The following is a 25,618-nucleotide window of genomic DNA, read 5'->3' on the forward strand; positions in this document are numbered from 1 at the left end:
TGTTACTTTACTGAAGTTTCCCCACAAAGTGTTCTCGAACTTCCCTCAAGACTATAAATACATGTGATTCAGAGAGATGAACCATTTTTTCAACAGCAGCAATACAGGTAAGTCACTCCTCGTAATTACCTAAAACAGTGGTTTAACATGTTTCGCGTAATCTCATTGTTGACAGGTTAGAAACCAGTGGATGGTAGCAAGAAATCAAATATACACAATCTGTAGCACAATATCTGAATTATTGTTCTTGTCCTTCAAAGGTCAAATGAAGTAGCTTTTCCTTTTACATGTTTTGTTTCAGCCTTTTGAGAGAAAAAATTGCATACATTCTATCCTGTTCACCTTGCAAGGAGTGTACCTTCGAACTACCCAGTGAATATAAGTTCCTGCAGTTTTGTCAAAGGAATACTTTCGAATAGTGGTCAAATATACAAAAAGGTACAACGAGCAGACTGTGGCTCTAAAGATCCCTCGACACTTCGCAAGACTTACCGAGAAGGAGAAGGAGAAGGAGAAGGAGAAGGGAAACTTTGTTTAATTTTGATATTCACATTTGTGAATGATATTGTATAGTCAAAGGTGCAGTAGGTGCTTAGTGCAAAAAATCAGTTCCCTTTACTTAGTTGAATCTACAAACGTTACTACGTAAAGATATAGTGATTATTTGGACATTGTAAGTTTTAAGCAATACAATATGCGGCTCTGCCTTTCAGCACTCTCCAAGACATCCAACTTCAACAGTTTCCCCTGACTTCACACATGTTAACGTATTGACTAATTGGTAGAAAAACTAATCATGTCAAACTTGCCATGTGTCTCCAGGCTCAAATAATAATAAGTTTAAAGGACCATGACCTTTTCAAACACAACATCGTTGAGTTTACCGATAGTTTTGAGAGGTGATTGTGCTTGAGGCGTTGGATATAAACCTTGAGAAGCACATTGAGAAGACAGGATTTGCCCCTATCCTTTTGAGCGACATCAAATCCATCATCCAAGAGGTATGAACACAGCACCATCAGATGGAAAGCAAAGCACTGAGCACTCAGTCAGTTTTAGGCTTTGGTACACTCTTACTGACCTTGTACTTTCATATGGCCACAGGACTTGGAGCGCTGAAGGGGATCGGGGTGATCCACGGTGATCTCAGACTGGAACACATAGTGATGGTTAATTCCCAAATCCATCCCTTCGAAGTGAATCTGATTGAATTCTATATGGCCATTTACAGCTCAGCTGCCAGATGGGGCACGTATCTGCAACCATCGTTTAACAGGTAAGGTGGATATTTGTATTTTGATTAGTTCACTAGTTCAGGAGATTCTTCAAAATATTTTGCTTCCTCTTGCATACTTTGGTGGAATACTGTGTTAATCTCCAGCTGCGGAGCATCGTTGAGCTCCTTGGTCAGCCAGCGGACCAAGTTCTCGATGCCTGTATAAAAACAGAGGCTTTCTTCAACCTTTCTGAGTCCGGCAGCTGGCAGCTCAAGGTACCACAATGAACCTTTATCTGACCTTTACAGATGTTATTGAATCTTTTATCAGAACATCAGACATTTGGCAAAATGTAGTAGTTAATCATCCAGATTGATTTAAAGGAACATTAATGCAAACACTTTGAGCTTACTTGTAGAAACGTGTGGGAAACTTTAAGAGAGTCGTCAAGGGCTACGAGTTGCAATCTCTGGAGGACATGAAAAAGGTAAGTGTGGAGTAACCTTCACTGTCACTATGATTAGTTGTCTTTTCATGATTGTGAGGAAGACTTGACTGATAGTGGATCTGATCATTGTTTCCTGAACTTAACCCGTCTTGAGGAAAATAACAGAGATGAAGCCGAAGAGAGAGAGCAGTGTATCGAGCTCTTGAAGGCAACGCTGACAATTGATGCAGATGAGAGGACCACTCCACGTGAAGTCGTCACTCATCCTTTCATCACTAAAGACTACCTGAAGTAAGTGCTTGTTGAACAACTAGTAATGTTCTCTTAGAGATCAGTTAAAACATTAAGAAGAACGCAGTGAGTGGATGCACCTGCGTCCACTGTCAAATAGCAAATGAAAATGTGTTGGTTGGATAAATGAATCAGAATCAGAATCAGAAATTCTTTATTGATCCCCGGGGGTAAATTGCTTGCATGCAGAACAATTCAAGAGAATTATAGTTATAATGATAATGATATTAAAAACTATATGTAAGCAAGAACAACAAAACGCAAGTTGTTCTTGCTGACATTATCCGACTGATGTGACTTCTGCCTAGATTTCCGAACAGAGAATTATTTCAACAGAGCTGACTCAAAATAAAAGAGCAGTTCCACATACATGCAAATAGGATGTCATCCTGTGTTAGACTACGAGTGAAGAGTTTTACCCTTAAAAAAAAAAAAAGACAATTTTCCACGGGAGACATTTTAAGAATTCACAGTGGGAAAAGTGCAGGTGTTAACAATACATTTAACAGTGGCTGCCTCTGTCTCAGGATCCTGGTATTAGTGTGTACTGTCGCGCTGTCACAACTCACTCTGACACGCTGATAATGTCATAAGTGCCACCTGCGCTTTTTTTTTTTTTACAACTGGCACAAGTCAAAACATCTGATGTGAAAAAGGCCTACAAAAACAAAGACACACACTTGCTACTTATGCAGTAAGTGAAAACATGGCCATGCTGCTCTACTAACAGCTGTTGCCCCTGAAACACAACTACATTGAAGTAAAACTGTTTATTTTCATGTTTATTACTTCCTGTCCCCGCTCCACTTCAAGTTCTCCTTAAGAGCCTCTTTGGGGAAAGCCGGCCCTTTGCCTCTTCAGTCTGTCATCCTGAGTGCAGGGAGGACGCGGGCGCTCTGAGGAGGGTCCAATCAGCGGCCCAGCGGCAAACAGCTCTCCACGCCGAGGCACTTCCCCCGGCTCAAGGACTGGATAGCTGCTGGATTGATGGGGATTGGCATGAATAATTTAGGCCTTGCATTAAACTGGAAGGAAATGGTGACTCATGGAAGAGGAAAAAAAAAAAAAAGCTGAAATGCTAAGTGGTTTGGAGAGTGCTGCCTCGTCTTCAGGAGGTGCCCGCCTGGCTCCTGGACGTACACGTGGCTCTACATATGCACAGTGTAAACACATACAATGAATATGGTATTCAGCAAATAGTCATTCAAATGTGGACTCTTCTCTGTGTGTATTATACAGACTTATATTGTAGAATGGTCTCAGATGAAGCTAACAGTAGTTGATAAGCAGCCTATTAGTCACTACCGGTCTGGGAGCATGGGGGGGTAAAGAAAAAAAAAAAGCACCAGTTCATGTCCGCTATCTACCCTGTGCAACTATACAATATGCTGGAGGCTCAGTGCATAGCAGAGCGCTCTATAAATAGACCTCCCCTGCAGCTCCGCAGTCAAGAGTAGACTTAGTGTGTGCATTAGTGGGCTGGCACGCAAAAAAAAAAAAAAAGAAATGAATGAGTGGAAGTTGACATGGAGGAAGAAAAAAAAAAAGTGATGAAAACCAGCAGCCACTCAGAACTTCGGCAGTCGGCCCCATCTTTCATTACTCCCAACACTGACTGAACATCGGGCATTAGCAAAGAAAGAATGCTGTAGTGTCAGCCTCATCCTGTACATGCAGCTGTACAGTGTATTGATCGCAGCAGGGCCCTCAGCTGATATGGTCCGGTGATGTAATTACCAGTGACTGCCCCTGGCCTAGTTCCTCTGCTTATATTCTGATCATGTGTTTTGTCTACCTATATAAAAAGCAGTACACGTCCTCACTATGTGAAAAAAACGTGCAGGGCGTCATCGAAACCCATCTCGAGTGTCTCCCCTTTGGCATGTTTTCCACAGTTCAGGTTTGCACATAAAATCCAAATCTGTTTCTCGAGCGTCTGATAAAAATCACATGGATATCTTATGAACATGGCTGTGTATGAATGGGATCCGTGATTACACCGTTTTGAGTTATGTAACTCTCGTTAAAGTGTCAAAAACCAGAGCCGCTGTGGACTGACAGCCATGCTTCAGTGTGAGAGTGGAAGTGAAATCCATTACCCCCATTTGAAAGTCATATATGTATTTATTGTATTTATCATGACTTGCAGTGAAGGGCAAAGTGGTGGAGACATTATTTTTAAATGGCCTTCAACATATGCGATTGTAGGCCATGTAAGGAGGGGACCAGATGAGGTCAGAGTAGATGATTATTTTTGCACAATGATGCACCAACATTCATTTGATCTCATTTGTTGGTGAACATTTATTGGCGTGAGCTATTTTTAGCACATTTTTTAAGTAGTGATGGGGACAAAATGGCTCATTATAAAGTTGGAAGGGACATGTCCCCAGTGTTCGCAGTGTTAATGACCCCCCCTGCTTACAGTCTGTGTGTGTATCTTTCCATAACATCTCAACACTGGGCTGTCAAGTGTTGCCTTTTCTTTTTTTTTTTTACATTTTGAGATTGAGATGGGTGAATTTCAAATATCTCTGTTATTCCAATAATTAATCATTTATTTATGACAATTCTTTCGTGTCATCAAATGCACTGATAGACTTTTGGGAGGTCCAGCTTCTCATTTCACGAGAAAAATTATTAACCTCGAGATTTTTTGTTTTGCCATTCAAGCAAAGGTGCAAGACATCGTACCCGAGCTTTGGTAACCAATTATCTATTTTATTTTTGACATTTTGAAAACTAAATGAGATTGATTAAAGGGGCAATGTGTACGAAACAGTTGAAACTAACTAAACTAAACTGTTTAGTCATTATGATTAGTTTGTATTCTGTCACAGAGATACCCAAGTCAGCATGCTAACTCTGCCCATCCCAATCCAAAGTTATGTGCTAGCAGTGTAAACACTAATGCCCCTTCCTGGACTCCCAGTCGGAACTGAGCCAACTCGCAAAGAGCCGTAACTCTGGTGTGATGCTGCCTCCTATTTGTTTTGAGTATGAATTTGACAGGTGGCTAACTCTTACATACTACAACTTTAAGCGTGCAAAAAGTGTACAAATTGCTCCTTTAATCAATAAGACTATGAATCTATATAGCCGCGCTAGCAGCCCATACAGCTGTTAATGCTAACATCTGTATGCTAACATTCTCCTAGTGACAATGCTACGATGTTGACCATCGCTACCTTCACCATCTTTGAATTAGCATTTTAGCATGAATGTCATTTGTTTGGTCATAAACCAAAGAATTGGACAGATTAAATTTTTTGCCTTGACAATAGTGCTGAATGAAAAAAAACTCAGAGGATCATCAAAGATGTCACGATTCATCATCACGGTTAAAGGGTATCGACAGGTCAACACGTGATGAAAGAATCAGCATCATTCCGGATCTTTTGGCTCCAGCAGACTCCATAGCATCCTCCCTCCCCCTCCTGCAACTGTGGCTGGTGCAATTGTTTTAAATGACCTTGCTCAGTCAGGAGTAGAGAGCGCGTCTCCATCTATTATGTATCTATCTGGGCATGAATAATTCATCAGAGAAATTCTGTATGATGGAATTATGCAATTTTGGGTGCCATGAGACATTTTGGCGCACATGCACAGCAGAAATGGCCATTCTTCACTGTACATTTGACACCCCCTCTCACCTATCAGCCGCACTACATAGACTACACATTCAACCAGGTTTAGTCTGCTGATCAGGGGTCACATGTCAGGGTCAGGATGAACTCAGACCCCCTCTACATTGTCTACTTTAGGTCACTTGAGTAGTTCAGGTTTCATTTATTTGAAAAAAAGTATTTAATATATTTTGTATGTCATGAATATTATGATTTGACCTCCTATTTATTGTAAGCGTCATCCTGATTGGTCCGACAGGGAGGTTGTTAGTTAAGGACACAATGTTTAAATGATGTTTTAGACACTGTCATCTGCAATTTTAATGAAGCCCGGTGCGCTGTGGCGCCCGACAGGGGCGCTGTTCTCTAACGACACGAGACAACTGTAACTGTAAAAAGGCAACGCTGGCGAAGACTCCTGTTTGTCACGGGGCCCCCTGCCTCACTCCTGTTTCACTTGTCTGACCATCAGATGAATAATTGATTGTTCAAAAGGAAAGGAAGTTTAATATTCATCTTCCTGTTTCCAACACACAAGCAGCTCAGTGTCTGCGTCGGGACATCACCTCTGATGTCAGCTCACCGGCATGTAAGTCAACAGATCATTACCAAAAAAGAAAAAGGAGAGGCTCAATATCTTGATTGTTCTTTATTCTGTGTTTGTGTGGCTGAATCGTTTGTCTTTCAAGTTCCAGGGAGACAGCGGCGGGGGCATCATGGGGGGGGGGGAGGCGGGATTAACTCAAATGAGAAAGGTGTTTGTGTGTAAAAGAGGGAGAGGGGGGGAAGAGGGCCGCGAGAGGAGCTGAGCCGAGGCTTCCTACATTCGGATGAAGAGTGTAATTACAGCAGAACGAGCACACATATGGCATCGGTGCAGATGTGTTTACACAGAGCACTCAGCTGGAGTTGGCTCATTACCAGTGACAGAGGGGAGACAGAAGAGCCTGCCGAACAAGGCCTGCTTCAGGAGGAGCGATAAGCTGCTTCCCTCACCTGCCGAGAAGCATGCTGGAGAAATAAAGTGCTTATTTGAATGTGTGTGTGTGTGTGTGTGTGTGTGTGTTTGTGTAGGAGACGCCGCGCTGCTTTCCCTTTCCTACTTCTTCGCCACGCCGCCTTTGTTGTCCACGTTGACGGGTATCGTGGTCTCTGAGGACTCGAGGGCCGGCACCATCAGAGGAGCCTCCACGGTCAGGAACCCCTCAGGAGAAAGGCTGGAGGTCACCTTCTCGATGTTGGCTGTAGAGGGGAGGCTGGAGGGGGAACACGTTGAATTCAAATCATTAGATTAAAAAAGATGTTGATTTAAAAAAACGAAACAAAAAAAAGCATCACAGCCACTACTAACTGAAACATTAATGCCTGAGTCACCCTCAGTGAGGTAAAATCAGATCAGGACTGCATTGTGGCCCCTGGATGGCAGCAGAGCCCTGTGAATCTAACAAAAACCCAGGCAGAGGAGGGATGAACGCTGGGAGGTTGAGGCTGCTGCTGCTGCTGCTTTTCAGAGCATGAAATTTAGCTATCAGCAGCAGCCAGCTCTCTCCAGGCCGGCCCAACCCAAAACCAAAGGGACTCAGGGCGGAAAAGCCACATTAAGGCAATCACAGGGAAGCTGAAGACGGCCCGAGAAATGCATTTCCTCCGTGGAAATTCACTGCAAAGCCTCCATCAAACGACCACAACATGCCATTTTTTAATAAGAACTCTGTTAGTTTTGATGTGAGCTGTTGACATATCGCGCGGCCAGTAGCTCCCTTTCATCGGCTTTGGCTTGAAGCAATTATTCTTTGATAAATAATGAACCTTAAAGGAGCACTACGTAGTTTTGGGGGAGACATTCTAAAGAAAGAAATATCTTCACTGACTGATTTTTTTCTGCCTAAACAGCCCAAATAAAACTAAAAATAGGACAACGCAATTTCTCATTGTTTAACTTTGTTTATATGTGGTGGACCCTGCCACCTGTCTAGCTTCAATCAATGTTCTGGCCCTCTTTTTCTCACTCTGAGAACAGCTTGTTTATTCAGTTATGGAAAAAAAAAAAAATAGATGCATCTATGTTTCCATTATTACCTCATTAACATTGAGTTTAAATTTCTTCTCAAAAACTACGTAGTGCCCCTTTAACATGTCGAGCCACTTACGTGTATTTCCTGGTGAAGCATCTGGACACGAAACCGTGCTCGTCCTTCCTCTCCTCGTGCTTGCCTGAGGACACAGACGCACACAGCATACCTTTATCTACATGTTCTCACTAAAAGATTGTCACGTGACCTTGTGAAAAATCGATCGACCAGTCGATCAGAAGATATAAAGGGGCGAGCAAGCCGAGCGAGGGAATGACTGCACGGCGAGGAACAGATGTGGCTTCCTGTTCCGGGCAGTATGCACATTACTGCTCATCCCCTTACAGGTCGTAAACATTCTTAATGGAATCGGCTCGTGTCAGGCGTGTGAACTTTTTACAACGTGTAACTGTTACCGTCACTATAACTCACTGACACTGATGCGAGATTGCGATCAAGCTGGACTAAAATCGATATTTTGAGGATTCTCAGTATTAAGATGATGTGCTGCTCTGTTGTTTTGTCTCGTCGCAGCAGTAAAAGCACCGGTGTAGCTATGGCGATGTCATCAATTATTATTATTCTCTCGAAAAGCCACCACTCTGTGCCCGTAAATGAAATGTCGCCGTGATTAATCTGATCCAAAGTGTAGCCCGGACTCCTAAAGGATGACGGGTTGGAGTCAGGGTAAGACCTGGGTCACATTAAAGCTGTTATTTTCTTATCAAAGTAAGTGTTAAATCGCTGTTATAGAGTGTTTGATCAGTAACCCATGGCTCTCCTCCCTCTTGTGCAGTAAAAAAGAGAATAAATTATCTGCTTTCCCGGCCCTCGTTATCCAATCAGGACAGTGAACGCCATGGAAAGGGCGGTCTGGTCTGCTCGTAAGCTTCTAATTCCAGCGCTCCTGGTGGCAGCTTGTACTGCCAAACAAGGCCGAGTGATGCGAAACGCTTCCTGAAAAGAAAGAGGCGAAGAGAGCTGCCACACAAAGAGAAATGAGTCGTGCAGGTGTGGTGACGTAGAGAGGAGGGAGGGGGTCGCCAACAGCCAAACAGACAGGAAGTTACATGAAACAGTGACAGCTGGTCAGGGTGCCTAACAGGTTTCATGCTGCATTCAATTGTACTTAGAACCGGGGGGGAAAAAAACAACCTCCGGCACGGAAAAGTCATCCAAGATCCACCGAGCGCGACTTCACCGACATCACAGCGGTATGGCAAGCAGAGCAATTACCTTTTCATCGCCTTTTACTGTTTGTGTTGTGAGACGAGCAGTAACGACGCCGGAGACTTCCATTTCCATCCGAATGGCTTTGTGCTCCATAGAACCCCGCGAGCGTGCAGTCACTGCAGAGAGCCAGCCCTGTCTCTTCTAGTCTGTTAAATCGGCTTGTGAAGTTCGAGACTTTCAGCACACAAAGTCTAGTTCACTGTGGGCGTCCACGTTTTTTACAGAGCAAACGTACACAGACGCATTGGCGTATGGTAAGTAATATTTGAAACTCAGCTCGGCACAAAGACAACATTAGGTAACGGAATCAATCCACCAACACTTCTAAAACTCATAAATCAGCATTTCATATGTGAGTAAACTGTAAGAAGACTCCCCGGATTCCAGTCTTTATGCTGAGCACTAGATTCCAATTTACTTCACCAACATGTGAGGGGTGTCAATCTTCCCATCTAACTCTCACCAAGAAAGTCAGGACATCTATCCTACTGTACTACAAGTGTATTAGACACGCATCATTAGAATGGCGTGTCAATTTGTGTCCATGGCCTCTGGTATTTTTATCTTTAATGGCTCCTGCCCCTGTAGCCGGAGCCATACCGGCCCCAGAAGATCCTCATTAGCCTTGTCAGTCATTCAGGCTGTGATGTTGAAACACTGTCCCTCGCTCTGGCTCTTATACAGTCTTATGTTTGTTATGACAACGTGCTGATAGAGGTTGCTGTCCCCCGGGGAGCTGTCCCCCTTTTCAACACCATCTTGGCGCTGCCGGGCCGAGCGGCCACTTTTTTCCTCCACCACATGCAGGGTCGTTAGTTCATGAAGAGGACCGTTGCGTAGAGAGGGCGGTGTATATAAAACTCTTCACCGGAGCCGAGGATATCGTCATCATTCAAACTTATCCCCTCTGGTCTCTGGTGACATGAGAAAAACGAGGTGGCAAATTCCACTTGGACTGGATCCTTCGCTCTGCCTTTGTTTTTCCTGACTGTCTCCCAGCAGTGAGAGATTGGGCACAATCCGGCCCCGGACCCTGGACCTGGAAACTATTCAGCAGTCCTTTTAGAGTAGCAGACACGGAGGGTGAGTCACAACTAAACCCCTTACTCTGGATTCTTTGTGAAACGGCAGACAGAGAGGGCGAGAGACGATTTAGAGAAAAAGGCTGCTCAAGGCCTCGGTGAGCTCGGCTATTAGGTGTGTGATCCATTCCACACATGTTCCTTCAGGTTAGTCAGAGCTTTTTTAGATGGACAATGGAAACATTTCATGCAGGAAGCGAAACCGGCCGCGTGATTAAAACAGTCTCTGTGCTCATCTGCGAGCATCGACTCCCACATGTTGAATTGCGTGCGTTGTTTTGCATCGAGCAGGCGTGCAGCCAGGAAGCACCCACCCTCCAGTGTGCTGGAACTCAATTTATTGTCTCAAGATATTATGTAACTCTGCAGCAATGCATCTGCCTTGTGCTTGAACCAGCGAGCAAAAATACAGCCTTTTTGTTTTTATCTTGTGCCTTTGTTCACTTTCTCGTAAACTGGGAATAAACCTAAGCGGACCAAGTGAGACGTTGTGTTATCTGCAGTTTTAGGCGTCTTGCTTTGTGTGATCCAATCAAAGACTTCCTGACAGGAAACACCTCAGGTTTCTAGTTCGAGAGGTTATGAAAAACACTGTGCTCCTTGTAACAGCACGCAAGGAGGGAGAAACAACAACTCACCGGTGATTTCCACCACGCCGTCCTTGGTCTTCACCACCAGCTCCTCGGGCGAGAAGTGGTTCACGTCCAGCGACACCTTCCAGCTGTCTTGGGTCTGCTTGATCTCTGACATGCCGCTGCTCATCTGGCGGGACAGGGCGGCGCGAGCCTGCTGGGCCATCACGCCGCCTGGGTACATCATGGGCGTCTGAGTCATCATGGGGCTGTGGGGCATCATCATCCCCATGTCAGGGGTCACTACGGAGGGCCGCAGGTACCCCGGCCAGTGGGTGCTGGGGAATGTGGGGGGGAAGTCCTCGGGCAGGGCCGGCATGCCAAAGGCCTGGTCGAAGATGCGGCTGTGCTGGTGCCAGTCACGGAATGGGTCCCAGCTGGGGGTGCGGAGCAGGGTGAAAGGAATACGTCTCTCGGTCATGGCTGGAGGAGTGTTTGCTGAAGAGCCCTTTGGCCTCTCTGAAAATTGTTTCTCCCACAATGTGCTCTCTGCCTCTCAGCTATGAGCTTTTAAACACTCCACCCTGTAGACACCACCCCTGTCAACATCGCCCTCCCTTCTGGCTCAAGTCCCCCCAACAGATCACTCCCCTCGACATGTTCATGGAAGGTACTCGAGTGTCTATTTCTGGCAGACGTAGCACTCGAATGGAATCCAACAGGAAGGCCCTCCCCTGCAGCAGCTGCCCAGTGCTCTCAGGAATCCACTCCTCCCCTTGTCTGGACGTCCCGGAGAGCCAGAAGAATCTGGAAGGCTGCTGGGAAGTCTCTCAGTGTCATGGCTCTGTATAGGCCATGATGTGACATACAGGACAGGCAGTGCCGTGCTATTATCAGCCCTCATATTAAATACACAGAGGAACGTCAGTTTGTGACATGGACGCGAATGAACATTACACACACACTTATAAACACACACGCGCGCTCATCCTCTTCGGTCTACACATCATCCACCAATATTCACCGTCACAGCCGGCTGTTATCAGATGAGCGTCAGTGACGTTTCTGCTTCCTGCACGTTATTAATGTCACAAACAGGGAACTTAATAAGCGGTGGTTTCTCTCTGAGCCGCTGACAGTCTAACACACTGTTATTGCCACAGCATGTGTGGCTTTATTGCGTGATGTGCTCATATCAGACTCTAATGAGATGCTGGAAAATGGCTCCCGCATGGAACCCTGTCACCCTGCGCCTATAGGATCCAGCTCTGATGTGGGTCAGAGGGCTCACTGATGGCCACGGACTCCTCAGAGTTGTCAGCGAGTTTGTTTGAGACGGAAGGAAACCGCAGGAAGAGCCGCAGAGGAGGGATCCCTCACCCAAGACTGACAGACATGCGATAGATTTCGCATGTACGGAACAAAAAAAATAAATCAATCAAACTTTACAAATTGCGTTAAGAGAATATCTGATACAAGTTATAATGTATGTGTGTGGATCCAGGAGAACGACTGAGCAGGCTGAGGCGTCACCGAGTGGTGACCTGGAGGAGGGCAGGCCGCATAAGATAATTTGAGGAGATCAGTGAAGTTATAGATAAGTTATAAGTTAATGTTATAAGTTATAGAGTTATATGAAGTGGGAGCCAGTGCAGTGAGGCTAGGATTGGTGTAATAGGTTCACATTTTCTTGTACGTGTTAAGACTCTAGCTGCAGGATTCTGAACCATCTGGAGACCTGAATGAAACAAGGGCATGAATCAGGATCTCTTCGTCAGCCGTGGACAGGAAGAACCCTAATTTTAGCTAGGTTGCGCAGGTGCTAAAAATCAATCTTTGTAATTTCCTTGATGTGTTAATCAAAAGAGAGGGTAGAATCAAATGTCACACACAGATTTTTGACAGTTGAACTTTGAGAAATAACACAGTTGTCGAGAGTTACCGTCATCTGATCAAAATGGTGTCTCTGTCGAGCGGGGCCAACATGACCAAAATCTCATCCGAATTCAGGATCAGGACGTTTTCTGACATTGATTTCCTCACCACATACAAGCAGGTGTCTGATTTGTTGATATGAGATTTATTGTCAGCTTTTGTGGGCACATACAGCTGAATGTCATCGGCATAGCAGTGGAAATGTATTCCATAACGCTGAATAATTTAGCCAAGAGATGATATATATAAAGAGAAGAGCAAAGGGCCAAGAACAGAGCCCTGAGGAACACCATACTTCACATCAATAAAGCAAGAGCTGGGCCAGAGATGCCTTGATTGACTTTCAGGTTTGTCTGACAGTATGCCTTGATCTATGGTATCAAATGCAGCGCTAAGATCTAGTAACAGAAGCGCCGAGGTAGATTCCAGAGTCAGTAGAATGTCATTTACCACTTTCGTAAGTGCAGTTTCAGTGAAATGACGCAGATGATACGGACGCGAAATGCGGGGCTGATACATCTAATCCGCTGGAAAGGAGTCTTACCACTGGAATGAACAAGTTAAATGAAGTCAGAAATAATGAGAAGTGCCAGCAAAGCTTTACTCAGAGGTTCAGAAGGCTTATGTGAGTGGATATTGAAATCCCCAATTATTAAGATCTTATCTGAGCGGGTAACAAGATCTGCAATAAAGTCACCAAATTTTTCTTCAGGCCCTGGAGGTCTGTAGATTACCACCAGATGAAAGCTTGTTCCCTGGACAAGGCTGTTACTACTTGATGACGATGGTTTTAAAACCACAGCCTCAAATGAAGTAAATTTAATATCGTGGTTGGAGGTCAAACGGAAAACTGATTTGTAGATTGGAGCAACACCTCCCCCCTGAGGCCAGAGCAACATGTCATATAATGGCAGAAAAGTATTAGGTTTCAGCCATGTTTCAAATAAGCCAATCGTGTCCAGCTAATACTCGTCTGAGGACCATTCTCACTTTCATAGCTGCAATTATCAGCTGGAGAGTCCGACAGTGATGTAACTGTATTTATCTACTGCACAATACAGTGATAATTAGCTCTGACACTAATATTAGCCTGTTCGCTGGCACAATGACTTGGCTGCCATAGTTGTTGTTCTTATATAGTTTGCTACTGAGGTGACTGTTTTGCTTTTTCCACTCTCATTTTATATGATTTAATAAATCTTTGAGGATTCTGCTCAGTTCTTATTAAAATTAATATTTACCCCAGAGGGTTACTGTATATCACAGCAGAAGAGTTAAACACAGACCACATCCTTCCCTCAGTTCTGGTGTGACTGGAGGTTTAATCCTTTTGAGGAGTTGGAGAACGTTCTTGCTCATACTTGTCAGGTTGTCATGTTGTTTCCAGGTCAGGGTATCAGGTACTGGAAGATTCTCATCAGTGTCATCTGTAGGGAAACATATGCACACCGCCTGCATGACATCATAAAAAAAAAAAGAACAAGGCAAGAGTGTGATCGTTTCCCCATTTGTTTCTGTTTATTGTCAGGTATAATAACTTGTACACTACAAAGAATGACTCGTCGAAACCAAAGGGCCGATGATATAAATTAACAGGTTTGCAGAGTATCATAGTCGGGTTACACTGGGAATGCAACGCTGTGTGAGTGACATGAGACCGGACGAATGGTAAGAAGGAAGACTTGGGGTGATCCCTGATTGTATCGCCAGTCTGTTTACTGTAGGAGCTGTACGGTGTGTAACGCTGATGGACTCTCCTCCAATCACAGAGAGGTGTTCCGTTCGAGGCTGATCCCTCTCTCCTCACTACAGGTAGAACCGCCGCGGCTCGCATTAGGGCGAGCTGTTACAATAGGCCCGGGGGCGCCATAATGGCAGTCGTGGGAGTAACTGTGGGCGAAGACTCAGCTCCAATGGCGGAAATCAGAGTGTCCTAAACACACTGCACCCGATTGTAAGCCTTTGCCGCCATAAGGATCCCATTTTTTCTTTTCTTTTGTCAAACATGGACATATACAGTTTTGCGGCAATCTCATCTTCAAAGCATGATCCAACTGCTTTACAGCTCATGGCATAAAAGATAAATAAATCAATAAATAACCCAATAAATAAAACTAATAAATACAGTCCAATTATAAATAGCTGTCATCAACATAAAAGTGTGCATGGAGACTTTTTGCAGACAGTTTTTCCTGTACAGCACCACACAGCAGCCTGGGGTGCAGGCTACTGAGGGGGGGGGGGGGACACATAAATAACTACCTCACTGGTCTTTGCAGAGGAGGTACACACATACACACACACACACACACACACACACACACACACACAGACACACTCTCAGTCTCACACATAAAGTCAGGATTAGCAGAATCAACATAATAATTTAAACAGGGAAGAGAGTCAAAGTACATAATACATAGTTTTTTTCTCCCCTTCCTGGTCACCTCTGTATGCGGGTGCTGAGGGGAGAACAGATGCGCCCTGGCACTTTTTTCATTTTCGAGCCAGGTCCTCTCCTTTTGAGCAGCAAGTCTCTCCTGATGCATCATGCTAAACAAGCCTCTTCAAACTAGATGGAATATACAGTGCATAGTTTACAAAGCCAAGAACGTTAAGAGAGTTTACATCTATACAGACAAACCTATACAATACAGATTTTTATCATAAAAAAAAGTCCTTTTTTTTTTTTTCCAGTTTTGCTTCCTGTTTCATCCGCCAACCTCTCTTTTGTTCTCACTTTTGTTGATCTCTGTGCTTCGATGAAATGGAAGTCTTTGGGGAAAAATGAGGACATGATGAGGAAAAAAAGATTCTCTGGAAATGTACAGTAAGCTGTCCACGTGCCCCCTTTTTTGTCTTCTACTCATATATATTTATATATATTTATAGTATATAGTTTTCGATGGATTCATTTTTGGTTGCTTTGTGGAGGAGGAGAAAGAAAGTGCTAACGTACAGCGAGATTTGTTCTTTTGGGCTCTACCAAATTAATGTTTGACATGTGGCAACCCATTTCCTGTAATACCTTGTATACTCGAAGACATGAACAGTGACAGCCAATTTCATAATAAATGTGCTATATCAAAATACATTTCTCCTCTTTGATCCAGGCTCTGTGTTAGAGAGGGATAATGGTCCGGGGGTCGAGGGGCCCTGGACTGTACCGCAGATACGTCATGACTGGAGCGGAGCTCAGTAAATAAAACCGGACTGCTCCTCTGTTTGTTTGTGTTTCAGAAGCCGGGGCTGTCGTAGCTGCTGCGGCTGTAGTAGCTGTGGTGGCTGTGGGAGCGGCTCCTGCTGCGGCTCCAGCTCCGGCTCTGGCTGCGGCTCCTGCTCCAGCTCCGGCTCCGGCTCCTGCTGTGGCTCCGGCTGTGGCTCCTGCTGCGGCTGTAGCTGCTGTAGCTGCGGCTACGGCTGCGGCTGGACCGCGACGGGCTGCTGTCTAAGCTGGACGACGAAGGGCTGGGCCGGTAGTATGGGATCGGCCGCTTCCGGGCGCTGGGGAGAGGAGAGAGAGGCGTTAACGATCACTGCACTGAAGTTTGACGAGTTAGTGTCTAACGCTGATGAGGTATTAAGACAAGATTCGGTTGGTTGAGCGCAATCAGTGTTAGGTGGTAGACTTATGATCAGAACAGGATCTGAAAGAGAGCAGCTGTATGGGTTAAAAAAGTCCAAGCTGTTCAACCACACACTCACGCTTTAATCGCACGCACACACACACACACACACACACACACACACACACACACACACACACAGAGCAGAGAAATGCATGTCATGTTAGTTTAAGCCAAAGCTTTGATTGCCATGTTAATAGCCACCCTGGAAGTGCTTCCTGGAAGGTAATTAGCTGTTAGCTCCCAAAAGAATCCCTTCTTCTCAGTGGAGGCCAACACCCAGAAAAATCAACAGTCAACAGTGCAGGGAGAGATAACCGCTATCAAGGTATCCCTGCTGCTACAAGGTGTGATTCACCTCGTCAGCCTCAGCATTTTGTCCTCTCTACCTGCCATGGGAATCCACAGCCGGTGCAATAGAAGCATATCCCCTCTAATAAACCTTGATAGCGTTTTAATCTCCACCCCCCCTTGTTAAAACATTAGTGCATTACAGCAGTGGGGTGTAGCTTTAGAGTCGGCGTGAGTTTCTTTGTGTGAATCTCAGGGAGGAGACGAAGGGGAGGAGAGAGGACAGAGAAGAAGAAAAAAAAAAACATGAGGCCAGGTTTACTCAGGGGGACCTCTGCTGGGTTTCGCTGTTTGGCCGGGCTTCAGGAGTCAGACTAGCCGGATCCTGCTGCACGGCAACTGTTACCAGGGTAACTAGCCTGCGGCAGCTCAGTTCAGCAGCATCCCGTTGTCTTGGCATCAGGACCTTTAGGACCGGAGCGAAAGATGACAAGGTGCACACATTTCACCCACGTCCGTTAACACTCGTATGTGACGGCGGAGAGGTAACTCAATGATTCAGTCATTATCAACTCAGCCACAGACTAACAGAACGTTGGGGTTTTTTTAGTCCACAAAACATTTCTGGAGCTTCACAGTGAAACAGTGTTTTAAATGAAAGTAGATGGGAACCTGTTTGAAGTGAGTAGATGTTTTTATTCTTAGGTGAATTGTTCCTTAACGCTAACAGGAGGAGCGCACATCTTCTCTTAGACGTAAAAGATTATTAAACAATCGACTGATTCACATTTAATAGGAACAGTAAACAAGAAGTGCATTAATAATTCAATGAACTAAGACTAAAGAAATCAAAGAAGAATTTAATATTCCTCTGAGCCTTTGTAAGCATGCTTCATTTTTATATCCATTTTACATTTATTAAGCACACAATTCAGTTTAAGGCAACACTCATCTGCCTGTCTTCAGGATAACAAAGATGTGACCCTGGGAGTGAAGGACAGTGCTGCTCTTTGAATGTCCGCAACACATTTCTATAGTTTTTGTTATTTTACCGTATCCTATGAAAAGCATAAACAACATTTTCTTTACACATTTTATTAGCTGGAATAATATAAATGTACGAAAGCAGGAAATAGTACTTTCTGTTTTAATGTTTCCCCTTGAAACAGAACTGAACCTACCCAACCTCCGTCCTTGTAAGCGCTTCATCCATTTGTGCCTTCGTTTTTTTCATTTCTCCTTCACATGTTTAAGGATTTTAATGGATCTGAATGAGTTTTTTAGAATTTCCAGTTGTAAGCTGGAGCGATTTTTGCCCTGGCATGAGTGCAGGGTTGTAAAACATTGAAACATGTTTTAACCGCGGAGTGTGACAACTATAAAGGTGTGTCACGTTTAAGTACTGTTAATTTCAGACTCTTAAAAGTTGAGAATAAAATTCTGAAAGATGAACTGTGTTGTGGGTGCCTCTATCATGAGCCGTCCACACCAAGAATGATCACTATAACGATCAGTATAACGATAATGTTCTGTTAACGGTGGATGAAAACAAGGACTAAACAAACTTCAGCACCTAAGGCCGGTGGGCAGTATGTCTCAGGTAAAATTATGTTCTTATAACTTGCAGCTTAACATATGTTGTATTTGCATTAAGTAAGTTGTATTAATATCCAAGGCTGAGTTATCAGAGGAGACCATCTAAAAAAGTGTTTCCTACTGCAGTCAGTTCACTAACATAAAAGATACAGATAGAAAACACTATTATGAGCACTGCTGCACTGCTGTCAGGGTTTCAGTCATTCATCAAATTGCTCTGAAAGGGATCCCAAAGCTTTGGTGTGGTTAACATCCATTAGACATTAGAATCTTTTGATTTATAGTGATGATTGTTATCATTCTTGGTGGGGACGGCCCTTTACCCTGGTCATCTGCTGTAGGAAAATCCAACTTGTATTGTACTCATATGTGTGTCGACATGGAGAACTTAAAGTGATCAGGGGTGTCACCTGGTGATCCTGCGAGCCTCCATGAAGCTGGGTGAATCTCTTCTTCTTTTGCGGATGGGTGAGTAGCTGCGCGAGCGGCGGCGGGCTCTGCTGTCTGTGTCGGAGTGGTTCGCACTCTCCCTCTCTCTGCGTCACAGCATCAGAAAAAAAGCAACGACAGGGCACGTGAGATCAAGATCGACCTTCGATGCTGAAAGGAAAAAAGCGAGACAAAGAATGGGTGTTTCACCTGGAGTTGTTCTGTCTGTTGTGGGGGGACTTGGCCTTGCTGGGGCCTCTGTCTCTGGAGGCCGAGCGCGAGGACGAGCGCCCGCTGCTCCAGGAGCTGCTGCGCTGGCGGAGGTTGGTTTTGCTCTTCTCCTCTTTCTTCCTGCCCGACGTGTGCGAGTGGCGTCCCGGGGATGCAGACTGGCTCCGGTGGTGTGCCTGACCCCGACTGGAGCGGTGATGGCGCTTGGAAGAGTGGCCACCTTTTGTCCTGGAGGGCACATGTCAGATAATTTCTCTCTGAGACCAAAAATCCAACAGAGACAAACGGAGGCCTTTGTGCTTACTTTCTCTGGTGCCGAGAGTTCCTCCCTCTGTGAGCGTGGTTGTGCTGGGAGTGGGCCGAGTCGCTGCTGTGAGCGGGAGAGTGGGAGCTCTTGTTCTGGCCCCTCTGGCTCCCTCTCCTCCCCGACACCTGGCTCACGGAGCTCCCTACGGCTGTGTGCCTGCCGTCCACACTCCCAGCCTCCCCTGCTGCGCACATCTGTCCAGACTGGCTCCTGCCGGGGGCGCTGTGGAGCTTGTGCTCTCTCAGCAGGGCGGACTGGATGCCTGCAGAGCTCGCGGCCAGCAGACGGAGCTTCTGTAGAGAAATGATGACCAACAGAGGGGAACAAAAAGAAAACAAAAAAAAAAAAGAAAAAGGACAAAAAGAGCATTAGAGTGTTTCCAGGTCGGTGATTGAGTGCTACGGTGTACTTGCCAAAAGAAGGTAAACATCTAAAAGAAAAAGATCTAGGTTTTCTCCATATGGCTTATAGATAGTCCTCTATGGTGCAGCGCATGCAATACTTGGCATGCAAAACCATAATGAGTTGAAGAAAAATCATAATCGCAAAAACAAACAAAAAAACTAGGAGGAGGAGGAAGAGAGGGAAGAAAAGAAACAAAACTGTGAACCAAATAAGTTTAAGAGCAGAGGCAGAAAGTACAGAGCTACAGATTTTGTAGAGTAGAAAAAGAGGACTTCTTCACTTATTTTTTTTTCTTTTTTTTTTTTTCTTTTAAGTAATGGTTCAAAGAAATGAAACGAAACAGAAAGAGAAGACAACTTGACGGAACATCACAGAAATGGAAGGAACAAAATAAAGATCACAATTATTGAATCAATCGAATCAGAAAACAAATCGTCTGCTACTCAATTTTCTCTTTCTGGATTTTTTTTTTCCTGAAGACAATTGCTGAGATGTGAACAGCGACCCATTTTCTTTGTATTTTTTTTTTTTGTAATGGTTACTCTTGTTTAACTCCCTTCTGGTTAACATCCACTTACCAATAAAGTGGTATTCCCTCCTTTAGTAGGTAAGGTATGAAGAAAAGGGAAAAGTGGGGCAACATAAGTGCATCATTAGATTCACAAAATGCAAGAGAAAAAGACACAAAACCCTTCCCTGCCAGTGACTCATGAGACAATGCATGGAAATCAATGGAAAAGAACTCAAAAGCAAAGAGGAGAACCACAATGTGCAGGGAATCCCTCACACAGAGAGTAAATCCTCTGGGCCCAGTCACCTTCCTGAACATCAGAGCAACTGGCTGGCGAGAGTTCAACGTAGGTTCTTTACCGTTTCTTTTTTCCTCCTCGTGTGGTATCTACCACAGAGCAGCTGTGATCCTACTGCCTGAAACAGGCTAACTACTTTGTGCTCATGGGCCCCTTGATACAAGACACTAGGCAACCTCTCTGACTGACGCAAGAACCCCCCAAAAACATTTTGTCAGCGAAAGTTCAATAAAGTTGAATCTAAGTGATGAAAACCAAAAATGTGATTGTATCCTTTGGAATTTCAATGTAAAACGCTACTTTTAGAAGAAACAAATGGACTCAATCAACCACTGTCTCAAAGGATAAGGTTGGCAATATTCTCTATTTTTTGTTGCGGTTGATAAATCCCACAAAAAGACAAAAAAAACAGCAATTAATTGATCCTACCTATTACAGACACTTGAATGTATTGCCCTGGTGTATTAAACCGATCTCAATGTTACCCTGTTTGAGTGATGACATCACCGCCTCTCATGTAGACTTGACTGAGTGTAGATGGTGGTGTCGGTCTGCCAGCCAGACTGGAATATCTCAACGCCTACTGGACATATCGCGATTGAACTTTTGTACAGATATTCAACAGCATTGCCCGCAGCTTCACTTTGTGTTTACTGCTGATTAGTAAATGTAAACTAAGATGGTGAACTTTGGGTGCGTTCTTAAAACCAATCTGATGCTCTACACTAAAATGACAGCGTGGATGATGCTCTTTCTGTAGGAATGAACGGGTCATCTGTCAGAAAATGGCGGAAAGAAAGACTTTCCTGGCCAAATGTAGAACCTCTTGTCGGCTACTACAAACTACTGAATACTACTATATGAATATGAAAACATGTTTTAGGAACGCAGGCTACTAGCTAGCAAGTAACTAACGTTAAATGCACAGTTAATAGCTCACTGTTTATTTCAGTTGTTAAAACTCCCAAGTCCACAGTTGTGACGTAAAGCTAGGACCGCCATTTTAACTGTTGATGAACCACTGACTACTGGTGGTTTGCAGCTTCTCAAAAGACCACTATAGTAGCCTCACTGAGCTGCTGGCATGGCCGTAGACTCTAGAATCTGTCTAGATTTGTTTAGTAATAAAACTACATATTTGTGAACCCTTAGGACAATAATATATCTTCGTTAGTAATTCATAGATTTGGGACTGGGAAGTATTGAAGGACTTACACGTTGTTAGTTTGGGTCTTTTCAGGGGATTTGTTGCAATGCCAACCTTATCCTATAAAACTGTGTGATAGAGTGTGAGTTAAAATACATTCCATAAGCTTTATTTTGAGGATTGAATACAAAATTAAAACCTGGACAAGTGATTCAATGGGAGTCGGGGACTGAAACTTGTGATGCACAGATACTCGCTTCTCATTGTAAGCGGGTTATAATCTCCAAAAAGGCGGCTCGTGTCAAACACAAACACAGCTGAGCTCCTCGGCATGCATTATCGTGTGCCTGTCTGGGCTGTTTCGGAATCTACGGTACAACAAAAAGCACCGACTGGCCCTTGCGAGAAAGAAAGAACCGCTCTCCGCTAGAGAGAGGACAACTAAGCGGCAGAATAAGAGAAAACACACAACCACTGGTGCTTATGACAGTTGTTAGGAAACAGTCGTGGAAATCAAATGTGGTGAAAATCATAGGACGGATGTACTAATTCACCGACAAACAGAGAGATGCTGGACAAAACAGGAATGCATTCTACCAAAACAGAAAGAGAAGAAGAAAAAAAAACAAAAGAGGAGAAAAGAGGTGGACCTGGAAGATAGAGCGGGATATTGGACTTCAGGATGAAGTTAAGGAGGAAAGAGAAAAACCAGAGCTCTATGTAATCCAATCTTTTTTAAGAGTCAAATCATAATTGATGAAGTTAGATTAATTTGGTTAAAGACCACTGGCAAATAACAGAGAGAGAGAGAGAGAGAGAAAGAGAGATAGAAAGAGAGAGAAACATTGACGTCACTCAGGCTAGGGTGCTTGTCACATTCTCATCTGCATAAAGATCACGTGCGTAGGCAAAGCATTACCTACCTTCCATTTCAATCAGTGACACGTATGCAATATCAACGAAAAAAAGGAAAGAAAGAAAAAAAGAAAAAAGGAGAAAGGAATGTTCTCCGCAGCGAAATGGGAAAAAGACAATGACCTCTTTTTAGTATCAGCGCTACATATTTAGTCCAAAGACTAGAGGAGAAGTAAAACAAACCGAAAAGTAAAAGAGAGGGGGGAGAAAAAAATAAAATAAAAACCCAGATGGAAATTTAAAATCCAACTTAAAAAATCAGAAACAAAGGATGTGTCTAGGAAACTACATGATTTGCTTTGTCTTTTTCGCTTGTACAAATGCAGCCATATTTGTATCAAAACGGGAGGGGGGGAGGGGGGGAAATAGAGGAAAGCGGATAGAGTTAATTGTCATGTTAGTTGACATCCACGTAGAGTAGCTAAGAACGGGACCGGGGAGGAGGAGGAGGAGGAGGAGGAGGAGGGGGCGGAGGGAGGCATGCAGAGCTGGCAGATGTGAAAGATATGTGGGAAGAAAAATGTGAGGACAACGAGAGTGAGACGTGAGTCACACATGACACAGATGAACAGGTAGGAGAGAGGAGGAAGAGGAGGAGGAGGAGGAGGAGGAAGAAGGGGGGGGGGGGTAAAAGAGTGTCTGAGTCACTGCTATGATGGACAACTAGAGAGTCAGCACATTTGAAAGGGACCCCAGTCACATTTTGGCCTGGGTCTTCTTCAGCAGCAGCACTTACTCTACTCTGCACTGTTTTGGACGTCAGCCCAGCGCTCTCCCGGGCAGTCTTTTTTCTGATTTATTTATCAGTATAAACACAAGGTGCGGCAAGAGAGAGAGAGCCTCGAGGAGCGCTGTCAAATCTGCTGTTTAAACCGTTTGTGTGCACAGGGAGCTTTGCTTTCAAAATGGCTTGGGTCCCTTTTAAAATAACAATCATGTCGATACATGTGTCAATTTTTCCACTACTTTTTTTTTGTGAGTCCATGTACTTGTGCTTGAAGTGTTTGAAGACATCCATTAATAATGAGCAAGAGGACGACTGGCCCCGTTTGGGACCGTCTCAGTCGCTCTGCTGGAGAAAGGTCTCAGGTGCTTCCCATCGAAGTGGCTTGTGCGCTGCTCTGTACTGGGGGTGGTGAAGTTAAATGCACAGTATGCCCTGTCTCTCAATCAAAACAAAAGACGTTCAGTAATGAGGGATCATGGGAGTTGTTTCATATGTTTAAACAACTGCTGATGAAAAAGCTACCTATACGTGACTCGGGCAGAAATAATAACATCGAGGTCACGTTCAAAGTTTTATTCACTTTACGCTGAGTCATTTTAATTCAGAAATGTTGCATCTTCTGTCTTAAAGTTGCAATTTGTAAGAATTGACCTCCTAACAGATAGAGGGCAGCATATCACCAGAGTTAATGCTAACTGCTACCAGCTGCAGCTGCCATGAGCTAGTTAGCTCAGTTAGCCGTGCAGCTAGCAGTGCAGCCTGAGAACTTGAGGCATTGGCGAAGTGTTAGCTATCGCAGGAGCTTTGGACCGGCATGGACCAGGGCTAGCTCGTTAGCATGCTAAACATGCTTTGTAACACGATACATAGACGTCGTGATGTCAAAACTGTTATTCCTTCACATTCTGTTTACAAGTTTGGTGAGGTTTTTTATGTTTTCGATTACAATTTTTACATATTGCAACCTTTTGCGGGCACCAAGATAAAACAGACTCACTTTTGCCCCCATCGTGGCCAGAGAGCAGTCATTGTGCGGGACACTCTTGACGGACTGTTACGACCTCCGTAGCGAGGTTACCTTGACTGACAGGGGTAGCTGAGCTAGCACTACCCTAATGAGCTAACTGCTAGCATGTTTGCTGTTGTGCAAACTATTAGTAACTGTGGGTCTGACTATGCTGTTTTGTGAGAAAGAACAATAGATGCAATGAAGTAGGACGTAAATGGTGGTTGTGAATGGCGGTTGTTGAGTAACAATTAAAAAGTGTTAAGCTGTGCTCTAAATGAAAGAATTTGAGGGAAAGCAATGTATGAATATAAACGTGATACAGATAATTTAAAGGTTACTCATAAAGAAGAGATCCGTCATTCTGGAGCATTCAAAAGCTGATTAACTGGAGGTTAGGTTTGCGTGACATTATATTATCGTATTAAATTTATTTGACTAAATGGAGGTGAACAAACTAAAAGTAGAAACACGTCAAACTGACTTACAAGCCTTAGTCTATTCTTCCTCTGTTTCAGACGCCTCCCTGCCCCAACACACCTGATTCAAATGAATCGGTTATCATGCTACTGCAGAGCTTGATGACGAGCTGATCGTTTGAATCACTTGTGTTAGAAAAGGAGAGCAGGGTAGAACAAACACTGTTCACCATACGGTTGTTGTGTGCTTCTTCACTGTTAACATTGCAGGGCTACCAAAAAAACAAGCCCACTGATAACTTTCGGCTGTCTCTTTCAGTCATGTGATCCTCGCGGGTTGTAGCAGGACTGTCAAGAGTCTCCCATAAACTCCCACTGTAACTTGTCGGTTTGGCAAATACATGCTTGCTGTACTTCACCACCTCTGATAATGAGCAGCGTGCACAGCTGTTTTTCCGCGAGCTCTTCCATGGGAAGCATCCAGGAGCGCCTCCCACGCATCGGACGAGACGGATCCAAATAGGGCTAGAGGACGACTACAGGAACACAAACTGAGATGGTAGATAGAGACAACCAGAGCTGCTATACAGAACATTTGCTAAACCACACTACTGCTGCAGTAAAATCAAACTTCAGTTGCATCCAGGATCTGTCACACGTAACTATCCTCCTGTGCAAAGAACCTCAGTTGGGGGATTATCATAAAAGCAGGATTTAAGCGTTTTGGTGGAGATTAACAAGAGTGGCAGCATCACCTTGTGCTACAAAGATGCAGCTTGAAGAAAAAAGAAATGTGAGCCAATTAAAAGCTCCTATTTCACTACATCCCAACTGATCAAACAGACCGCCCTCGCCATTCTCCACTGGCCTGGGCAGATAGAGTAGAGACAAAAAGCGTCAGGGACAGAAGAGATACTGCCACCAGGGGCAACATGCACATCGACATGATAAAAAAGTAAAAGCAGTAGAGAGGAGCGTGTCTTATACTCCTGGCGGGTTTTGACAGGAGCTGACTGGACGCCTGGAGGAGAAGAGGATCTATCACTGAGCAGAGCATGTGCTTGAGAAGAAAGACAACTGCATTGACAAGAAGAAACTATTACACATACCCAGTTAACCTACTTGGTCCAGTTCCAAAGCATTTGAGTGCTTATTATATAAATGAGACAGAAAGATTTGGGCATTTATTCATGGGCAAAAATACCACTTAAAATTTGATAAGGAAAAAAAGAAA

At 44.3% G+C, this 25,618-nt stretch overlaps 2 protein-coding genes and 1 long non-coding RNA gene across 5 annotated transcripts in view; 1 reads left to right on the forward strand and 2 right to left on the reverse strand.

Annotated features, from left to right (window-relative positions):
• The first annotated feature begins 35 nt into the window (after positions 1-35).
• On the forward strand, positions 36-4,218 carry LOC115594742 (uncharacterized). Its single transcript, XR_003986546.1, has 7 exons — positions 36-107; positions 302-1,001; positions 1,105-1,276; positions 1,382-1,492; positions 1,636-1,704; positions 1,820-1,956; positions 2,770-4,218. It is a non-coding gene; the product is annotated as an uncharacterized LOC115594742 (long non-coding RNA).
• Positions 4,219-6,619: 2,401 nt separating this feature from the next.
• On the reverse strand, positions 6,620-11,107 carry hspb1 (heat shock protein, alpha-crystallin-related, 1). The gene is made up of 3 exons (XM_030438963.1): positions 10,608-11,107; positions 7,733-7,796; positions 6,620-6,838 (listed from the first exon to the last, which is right to left on the reverse strand). The coding sequence occupies exons 1-3, from the start codon at positions 11,020-11,022 to the stop codon at positions 6,682-6,684; spliced, it is 636 nt and encodes a 211-aa protein (XP_030294823.1). The 5' UTR covers positions 11,023-11,107; the 3' UTR covers positions 6,620-6,681.
• Positions 11,108-13,969: 2,862 nt separating this feature from the next.
• Positions 13,970-25,618, reverse strand: part of srrm3 (serine/arginine repetitive matrix 3) — an 83,848-nt gene continuing 72,199 nt past the window's right edge. Inside the window, exons 11-14 of one of the 3 annotated variants that reach the window (XM_030439111.1) lie at positions 18,954-19,246; positions 18,629-18,877; positions 18,400-18,525; positions 13,970-15,980 (exon numbers count right to left, since the gene is read on the reverse strand). In XM_030439111.1, the coding sequence (XP_030294971.1) occupies positions 15,713-15,980; positions 18,400-18,525; positions 18,629-18,877; positions 18,954-19,246 (936 nt within the window). In that variant the 3' untranslated portion in view covers positions 13,970-15,712. Of the gene's footprint in view, positions 15,981-16,207; positions 16,860-18,399; positions 18,526-18,628; positions 18,878-18,953; positions 19,250-25,618 lie in introns of those variants that run through there. The other 2 variants (XM_030439110.1, XM_030439112.1) reach the window with 2 other exon arrangements.

The sequence above is a fragment of the Sparus aurata genome, chromosome 13 (genome assembly GCF_900880675.1).
Source record: "Sparus aurata chromosome 13, fSpaAur1.1, whole genome shotgun sequence".
Taxonomy (NCBI): domain Eukaryota; kingdom Metazoa; phylum Chordata; class Actinopteri; order Spariformes; family Sparidae; genus Sparus; species Sparus aurata.